Source organism: Eriocheir sinensis, chromosome 52, assembly GCF_024679095.1.
Source record: "Eriocheir sinensis breed Jianghai 21 chromosome 52, ASM2467909v1, whole genome shotgun sequence".
In the NCBI taxonomy this organism is placed as follows: domain Eukaryota; kingdom Metazoa; phylum Arthropoda; class Malacostraca; order Decapoda; family Varunidae; genus Eriocheir; species Eriocheir sinensis.
The window spans coordinates 4,305,700-4,315,448 of record NC_066560.1 but is presented as its reverse complement, the minus strand read 5'-3'; the positions used below and the strand labels follow the sequence as shown (position 1 = coordinate 4,315,448).

Here is a 9,749-nt window from a genome sequence, read left to right as displayed (position 1 = left end):
TAACTTTAAAAAAAATAAACTAAACCTTGAAGTTTCATCAAAGAGATCCTACACATCACTTTCCTCTCCTCTATACACTAGATTATTTATTATAAAAAAATATAAAAAAAATGAACTGTCTCATGTGTCAAATGGTACTTTCCCTGCAGCAGCTACCATGGCATTGGAAACAGTTAATTGGCAGTCTAAAATCAGTAAGTTTCTTTGTTCCAGAATGTTTTTAGTACTAAAATAAAACATTACCGTATCTATAATAATTGTCACAGTCTCAAGACTCACAATTAAATACATCCGCCTCAAAATCACACTCAGACCGTCTCCCTGATCACAGCTCTTAAAAACACACGCACATATAAATAGGTGTCAAGTCCTGAAAAGACCGTGTGAAGGGAATTTTGCATCATGTAAATACTATTATTTCCAGAATTTATACATGGCAGGTCTACTTTGCATTTATGCAAAAAACATGTAAAATTAGAAATAAACGTGATTTTTTACATCATGGTCTCCCAAAAGAGTCACTGAAAATAGTGTAAAATCAGAGGTTGCTGTGCCTCCGAAGACCTTCCTCCAAAGCTCCTTGGAAGCCACTGACTACAGAGAACAAGCAGTCGTCCAGCTCTGGAGCTTAGTAGCGCGGACGCTTCATGTCGGCCCCTGCCGCTCCTCCTGCCTGTGGCCCTCCTGCTGCCATGGCATCCCTCTTCATTCCCCCCTGCTGGAACTGGCCAACCCCTCCTGGCTTGATGCCTCCCTGGGGGAACTGCTGGCCTCCCCCTGGCATGTTGTCTCGCTTCATCCCTCCCTGGTTGAACTGCTGTCCTCCTACAGGCATGTTATCCCTCTTCATGCCCATGATCCCCTGTGAGAACTGGTTTCCTACCCCAGGCTTCATGCCAGCCAGGCCTAGGCCTCCCTGTGGGAACTGCTGCCCTCCACCTGGCATATTGTTCCTATTCATGCCACCTTGTGGGAACTGTTGTCCTGCTCCAGGAATGTCTCGCTTCATGCCTCCCTGAGGGAACTGCTGCCCTCCCCCTGGGCCATCATCCCGCTTCATGCCTCCCTGGGGGAACTGCTGGTTCCCTCCTGCAACGTTGTCCCGCTTCATGCCTCCTTGTGGGAACTGCTGGTTGTTATTTCCTGGCATATTGTCTCTCTTCATGCCTCCCTGTGGGAACTGCTGGTTGTTTCCACCTGGCATGTTGTCTCGTTTCATGCCTCCCTGTGGAAACTGCTGGTTGTTTCCTCCTGGCATGTTGTCTCGCTTCATGCCTCCCGGTGGGAATTGCTGGTTACCTCCAGGCATGTTGTCCCGTCCTCCTGGCATGTTATCCCGTCCTCCTGGCATGTTGTCTCGCCCTCCAGGCATATTGTCTCTCCCTCCAGGCATGTTGTCTCGCCCCCCAGGCATGTTGTCCCGTCCTCCTGGCATGTTGTCCCGTCCTCCTGGCATGCTGTCCCGTCCTCCTGGCATGTTGTCCCGTCCTCCTGGCACGTCGTCTCTCTTCATGTCCCCAGCTTGGTCAGGCCGCTGCTGTGGGAACTGCCCCCCAGCACCTGCTGCAGGGGTGTCCCTTTTTACCCCTCCCTGCTGGAAGGGCTGCTCCCCCAGGCTCCCAATGCCACCAATAGGACCTTTGCCGGGCGCAGGGGTGGCAGTGGCACCACCAGCACCGGCAGGGGGTGCAGGGGAGGCTGTGCCACCCGCCCCGCCTGCCAGGCCTCTGGCTCCACCCTGGGGGTAGTTGTTGCGTAGGGGCGCCTTGTAACGGTCGTCCTGCTGCATGTAGCGATCATCTTGCACCCTGCTGTACCGGTCCTCGGGGTACCTGTCATCCCGCCGCGCGTCGTACTCGCTGTAGCGGTCGCCTCTCATGCCAGAGTAGCGGTCCTGCAGTTTCATCACAACAAAAGGAATTATTAGGGCATGGTAGAAGTAAATCTCTCACTCTTTAACCAGTGTCTATAAAAATCATTTTCTTCCAGACAGCACAAAGAAGGCAGTTGCAGCATTCATTTTTCTGTGGTTGTCATTCATTTATAACATGATGAGAAAACCTGAATTGATTGTATTCTTCGGCCCATGTGGATAAGAAAGTCAAGTGAGTGTGTCTCAACATGGTCTAGAGAGCCAGGGTGCATCCCAGCAGTCATGACCAAGGTCTTGCCACAGAGTGAACATTTGTCTTACACTTACTGACAATGAATATAATTTTTAAAAAACAAAATATTGGTAAAATGAGTTCAGACCAAAGCTTCTACTCACCGATCCTCCTCCATAACCTCCACCCTGGCTCCCGTAACCACTGCTGCTGCCGGTGCCATACCCGCCGCCCTGGCTGCCATAACTGCTGCTGAGCCCCGAGGTGCTGCTGTACCCTCCAAGGCTGCTGTAGCCAGAGTTGTAGCTGCTGCTATTGCCACCACTCTTCATGTACATGCCACGGCCCATCTGTAGGGCCTCCTGCTCTCGGACCATCAGTTCTGGAACATTAAGAGACCTGTCTCTCTCCTGTCCCTGTCACTTAACCCGTGGGCTTCGGCTATGGGAATGCCGAGAAGTGGCTGAGAAACGGCAACATTACACTGCATTCTGAGGCTAAGTAAAGAGCATGGAACATATATCAAAGTACTCCTCTCATAACCATAAAGCCGTTAAAAATATTTAGTTTTACTCAAACATCATTCTTTTTGGGTGATGTTTGTTACAAAATAAACAGTCTCGTGACATGTGGCATCTAGCTGAGAGTCACTTGTTGTCTTCTTTAGAGAATTTGACAAGTGATTACTGTATGGATAGCTAATTCAGTCTGCCATGACCTTACAGCACCACCTATGACAAATAAGCCCACCTCAAGATCAATCACCAACCACAATGACCCAGGGCATGCATGGTGGGTTGCTCTATGCCGCCACCACCTACAATTAGCTCGAATTAGGCATTTTGAGCCGAGCCCAGAAATGGGTCCCCCGTTTCAGCGGACCGACTCGCAGGAGCCCAAAAATGGGTCCACCGACGCTGCCAGGTTAAGGGGGTTTCCTCAATTCAAATCATGGTGTGGGCTCAAATTTATCATTTTTAGGTTTCCACAGTTTCACATACGTCTGGCCTCAGAGAGTTAAATGGCGTGCCTGATGTGAGATTTTTAAATTTTAAAGGTCCCAGCGCTGTTAAAACCCACCACCCCAAGCGGCTGAGTGTGTAGTGTTGCCATATGAGTAGTCTTTTATGATGATAAATGACTACTCATATGGCAACATTACACACTCAGCCGCTTGGGGCGGTGGGTTTTAACTACATATGAGTAGTCATTTATTTATTGTTTATATGTTATTTAGACTATTGGTATCTATTTTTTATTACATAGTGCAGTAAGATATTTTGTGTGGTTGAGCAGCTTCGCATTGCCATGCGGAGCTGACGGGTTCCAGGCACTCGGTCACTTGAAGACAAGAGAGCAGGTGGGTCATGCGTTTGTTTTCTTCAGGTTTGTGTGAAATGTCCTTTTGTTTTCTGTATGCCATACATACTGTATACCTACTTGTACGTGTTATTACTTATCTATTGTTTTGGTTTTCACTAACACCAATCATGGAATGCACAAGCTGATTGAAATCAAAGAGGAAAGAAGTGATGAGGGGGAATTCTAGTCTCACGATGTTTGAAAGGGAGAACACAAAACAAAACAAAAATCATTCCAAGCTTCCATAGCAAACTATGGAAAAGATGTTTGAAAACTAAGTTTCATGGTGCTCTAGCAACAATGTTTGCATAGCTTCACCTATCACATGACTGATATTTTGACCAAATAGTTGTAAATTTTGCAGTTGGCAATACTGCCCTGCCAGCACCCCATCATCAAGAGATCTATTCAGTAGTTGCCTTACGGCTGACCGTCGCGCACGCATAAATGTACATCTTCACAGGCAACACCCCCTGAGCGTGCCTGTGCATTCGCAGGAGAGGCTTACATTACTGAATCTTATGGATCTTGGCCTCCTCTTTCCAATGGTGTTTTTGTTTTGTAGCTGTGATGAATAGTTTTTGAGTTACAGCGGTTAAAAGAGATCCCCTTCCCCCGCTGGGGTGCCCGTGCGCGCCTGGGGGGATAGTCTCGTTGCGAGCACTTAGCAAGGAAAGGGTTAAACCTCAGAGAGAAAAGACTGATGACACACCAGGTTCTCTACACACAAATGTTCTGACGTGTAAATTCAAGTACACCTGACCCGTCTTATCTGCAGGTGCAGGGTTCCAGGACCTCACGAAGCAACCAAAACCAAGGATGTGCAGGACACATAATTATTCAGTTTACCTTATACTTGTATATAACATGAAAACCTACCTATAATTACTAAAAATGTCTAAAACATATGTAAATCATACTGATTACAGTATTCTTGCATATTGTAAGCAACCACATGAATGAAATTTAGGACAGGCTACTTATTCAACAGTGCTCGTGAGGCTGATGTCTTGTCTGTATTACCATGCAGCTCTATTGGTGTGTGAACAGAGGATTGTCTGACCCAGCAGCCAACACCTACCCTGACGCAGCTTCTCCGTCTCGTGCTCGTGCTTCACAATGGCAAGGCGCCTCTCCAGCTGGTCTATCTCGGCCTGGAGGTCAGACTCCAGCAGCATCTTCTTTTCCTTGTACATCTCGTACAGCCGCTTCCAACGGACACCATACTCATATTCAAAGGAATCCTTGTCAGCAAACCTGGGGAGAGCCAAGGGATGGGTAAGCCTGGCAGCATGATGAAGACAAGATAGTATACAGTGATACATGTAACCTAACTCTACCATCCATAAAGCTTAGCTTCATTTCTGTCTAAAACACACTTTTCTTCCACCCCTAAATGTATATCATATCTTCAACCTGCATCATCTCAAGCCCCCTTCATTTCTTCCCTCTCCTTTTTACAACCCCCCCAAAGACTGCTTGTATGAACCCTACCTGGGGCCCTCTTTGCGCTCCTGCTTGTACTGCTCATTCTTGTGCATAGAACTCTCTGGGTTCCCTTCCTCTTCATCCCTGGCCTCAAGGGGGTCCACGATGACGGGCCGCAGGGCACTAGAAAGGGCAGGTGCAGGATGGGAAAGATTAGTGTTTGCCACAAGAGCAATGGAGTGGGATGGGGCTGTGTTCTGAGCCCCTCCAGCAGCAGCTGTTTTGAAGTCAAAATGTCGTAGCAGCCAAGACCGCACCCCCCACAGCACGACCAAGGGGCAGAACTGTGACGATGCAGAGCCACGAAGGCAAGAACATGTACGAATGTGTGGCAGCCACCCAAAAATAGCCTGCCTGCAGCTCCCCACTAAAAGGGAACCAAGAGGTTTTTCCCCAGGCTCCTCCTCCTCTCCTTCTCCAGCAGCCCAAACAAAAGTGAACCCCAGAATTGCACGAGGGACGATGAGGTAGCCATTAAAACGAAAGGAGGTATAGGAAACATACATACTGACTGAAAAAAATTCACAACCTTCTCCTCCCGCCACAAAAACAAAGAACAAACAATTGTCACAACAATTTTTAGACTATGGAAAAGAGAACTCTGCATTATCGATTCTTTCAAATTGTATTGCTTGATGAGCAATACTCTTAATTTTTTTTAATCGAGGAACAATTCCCATTTAGCAAATCTCCCTCTTAAAGTGGTGCGAGTTTGGTGAAAGTCCAGCACATTCACTGGCAGTGTACCTGGAATAGAAACTTACCCAAGGTAAAACCATTAGCTTCCCTACCACACCAATTACTTTACTAGGAACTTGAAGAAACAAATCTCCATGAGAAAGTACTCTGGCTTGATCATTGATAGTTAGCTAGTTTTGGAAAAGATTGGTTTTATTAATATGCAAATATCTCATTTCCTACTGTTGTCATATGTATTCTAATAACCTTAATACCTCCTTGAAAGCCATAGGAAAGAGTTTGAAGGTCAAAATCACTGTGAAAACAGCCAAGAAAGGTGAGAGCCCACACAGCCACAGGTGGTGAAGCCAACTGCATCCCTGGCAAGTCTAAACCCATGGCTCACCTCAGCTAAAACTCAATAGGCTCTTTCCTACTGGGGGCTTCACCCCCCTCAACTCCCTTTAGAGGCACCAAAAGACAGGTGAATATACATAAACCTAACTGAGAAGCTTTGCCCCCCTTGCACCCCCTGTTTCCACATTTCACTGCACTAGTCTACTATGCCGCCCATGGCCACACAGGTCTGCACACAACTTCCATCATTATTTTCACACTTCCTTTGAGCTTTACACTCTTTTCTACACTTTTCCAGCAAATGTGAAGGTTAATAGAAGGTAACAATGGAGTACTTCATGAGGTAGGAAGTGGGATATAGACACATTAATATATCCAACCTTAACCCCAGTTTCTTCTATACAAGTAGAAACTAAGCAACTTATTAAAGGAATGCTTATGTTCCCAAAATACCTTTTCAGAAACCCTTACAATAATATCCCATGATGACAAAGGGAAAAGAAGCACATACTGAGTACTCCTCAGGTAACACAACTTAGGGCGACCAGAGTGCCCCAAGCCTGGCACCATGAACTCGTGTCCTTCCTGACAGGAGACGAACATTTCGGCACAGAGCCAGCCTGGACACCGCTACAGTATAAACCAATATCATTATGCTCAACTTTTTCATGAAGATTTGCCTGACAATGTTCCACACAAGTTATAATTACATCTACAAACACAATGCAGTAACACTACCACAGTTTAGCAACACCATATACCAACGATTAACTTAATATTAGACAGGTAACTCAAATTCCCCTCTCCCCCTCACTCCCTTCACCCAGTCTTTCCTCCCTCCCTCATTCCCACCACTCCCTTACTGCCCTGGTGATGTGTCTTAGCCACAAAATATGTAAGGGTTCTGCATATAGTAGATGAGCATGTGTAAAAGTGCACACAACAATCAGATGATCAACAAAAGTATAGAAATGCTGACTATGATGATTATTAGCAGTGATAAAAAATGCAATTTTATAATTACTTGAATTTCTCATAATTGAAAGGTGGAAAAATGCCTTTACAGTCAAAAATCAAAACTTGATTACTATTTCATCAAATAAATTTATTGTTCTTTCTCTTCAACTTTCTTAACTATACTGAGAAACTGATGAACTTGACAGGCCAAGTGGAGCACAAATAACTCCCACTTCTTGCTGCATCAAGGCTTCTACTCACCATGGACTAGAAAGTCCACAGGCTTGTGATTTTACAGACTTTAGCATAGATATTCCTCTACTTCACAAGCATCTGTTCACAACCTGCAAATATGTCATGGGGTTCATGAATTCACCGTCATGGCCTGTGATCAATACTCCTCACATGTACAACAAACTGTCAGGGCACAATTTTTCTCATTCAATTACTTTTCCACACATCCACTGAACATTGACATTCAAGACATGAAAAAAAATTTAGTGTTCTGTGATATTTCCTTGATTGTTGCATACCTTGGTTCATGTGCTTCATGTGTGAGAGGACAGCATTCTCTTTTGCAGCCCCAAAACCACCTATCTGTCTAGGCCTCCACTCCCAGCCCTCTATTATTGTACCCACTGCAATGTGTGAATCACCTCACCCATGACTTCACTTCCCAATCCTAACACTCACTCCAATGGCAACCACATGTGTGTGTGTGTGTGTGTGTGTGTGTGTGTGTGTGTGTGTGTGTGTGTGTGTGTGTGTGTGTGTGTGTGTGTGTGTGCAACAAACGAAGGTGATGTTTTTGGTATTAAACACATATATATATATTACATGTTGTCACCATAAGGAACTGCTGTTTGTGTATTTACCTAGTTGCCCTAGTTGTGACATACGGGAAAAGAGCTACGCTCGCGCTGTCCCATCTCCATATCCACTCTTATCCAACTTCTCCTTAAATTCTTAAATGTTTCTTGCACAAACATTCATGATTTTAAGGAAAAGTTGGATAAGAGTGGATGTGGAGATGGGACAGTGTGTGTGTGTGTGTGTGTGTGTGTGTGTGTGTGTGTGTGTACAATAATAACGCATGTGTGTGTATTCTGTACACAATTATCACGCATATGTGTGTGTGTGTGTGTGTGTGTGTGTGTGTGTGTTCTGTATACAGTTATCACACGTGTGTGTGTGTGTGTGTGTTCTGTATACAGTTATCACGCATGTGTGTGTGTGTGTGTGTGTGTGTGTGTGTGTTTCTGTATACAGTTATCACGCATGTGTGTGTGTGTGTGTGTGTGTGTGTGTGTGTGTGTGTGTGTGTGTGTGTGTGTGTGTGTGTGTGTGTGTGTATGTATGTATGTATGTATGTATGTATGTATGTATGTATGTGTGTGTGTGTGTGTGTGTGTGTGTGTTCTGTATACAGTTATCGTGCATGTGTGTGTGTGTTCTGTATACAGTTATCACGCATGTGTGTGTGTGTGTGTGTGTGTGTGTGTGTGTGTGTGTGTGTGTGTGTGTGTGTGTGTGTGTATGTATGTATGTATGTATGTATGTGTGTGTGTGTGTGTGTGTGTGTGTGTGTGTGTGTTCTGTATACAGTTATCACGCATATGTGTGTGTGTGTGTGTGTGTGTGTGTGTGTGTGTGTGTGTGTGTGTGTGTGTGTGTGTGTGTGTGTGTATGTATGTATGTATGTATGTATGTATGTATGTATGTATGTGTGTGTGTGTGTGTGTGTGTGTGTGTGTGTGTGTGTTCTGTATACAGTTATCACGTATGTGTGTGTGTGTGTGTGCGTTTTGTACACAATTATCACGCATGTGTGTGTGTGCGTGTATACATGTGTGTATGACCTGTATACAATTATCAAGCTTGTGTGTGTGTGTATGTGTGTGTGTGTGTGTTCTGTATACAATCATCAAGCGTGTGTGCGTGTGTGTGTGTGTGTGTGTGTACTGTATACAATTATCACACATTTGTGTGTGTGTGTGTGTGTGTGTGTGAGCACCTCAGCCCCCAGCCATTAACAGTAATAGTAGTAGTAGTAGTAGCAGTAGTGGTAGTAGTAGTAGTGTGACAGCACGACAACCAACTATACCTGGTGAGGAAATAGCACTCCTCGTGACACTTCTTGACGGCCAGTGTGGCACCTTTCTTGTCGGCAAATATCACGATGCCTTCCCCCGTGGGTTTTCCCCGGTCGTCAACAATCACACGGCACGACTCGATCTAAGAGGGGGACAGCCCGGGAAACTGTGAGTCATGGCGGAGGTGTGGCCGGTTGGTTTCCTTCACACTCGGCCGGTGGTGACGAGGTGGGGGGTGGGGGTCAAATTAAAGGTGGGGGAAAATAAAAATAAAAAAACAAAATGATCGAGAAACAATGGTGACAGGCATTGGGGACAACCAAATCACTAGCCTAATGATGATGAAACATGTACAAACCCAGCCCTCCCCCCCCTTAACTGAGTAGTAAATGTAAGGTCCTATCAATGTTTATAAATTAAGTCTATTTATTTTGCAGCTTAGCCTTGTAGGAATGCTATTTTCAATCATCCCAGCTGCTTCTAGCCCAAATAATACCACAGCTGGTGGGAGCTACTCCTAACACTGGCCATACAGGTAATGAGTGCATTCACACTGGTGATCCAGTCCCACAGTCAACACAAAGGCTTTGAAACCACCAAACCCAAACAACTCCCAGTCTGTTTCCTTTTCTATAAAGCATCAATGACAAAAAAACTGTACATAAACTTTTAGGTTTTCAGCTTCTCACCATATAATATACGAGAAATT

General features: G+C 45.3%; 1 protein-coding gene across 1 annotated transcript in view; it reads right to left on the bottom strand.

The window, feature by feature from the left end:
• LOC126982918 (protein no-on-transient A-like) overlaps window positions 1–9,182 on the bottom strand; it is a gene marked incomplete at its 5' end in the record, with an annotated part of 10,272 nt that extends 1,090 nt beyond the window's left edge. The window contains 5 exon segments of the mRNA XM_050835199.1: window positions 1–1,894; window positions 2,270–2,487; window positions 4,549–4,724; window positions 4,962–5,078; window positions 9,052–9,182. The exon segment at window positions 1–1,894 is cut by the window's left edge and continues 1,090 nt beyond it. Coding sequence (XP_050691156.1) covers window positions 629–1,894; window positions 2,270–2,487; window positions 4,549–4,724; window positions 4,962–5,078; window positions 9,052–9,182 — 1,908 coding nt within the window.
• Between the last annotated feature and the right edge of the window lie 567 nt (window positions 9,183–9,749).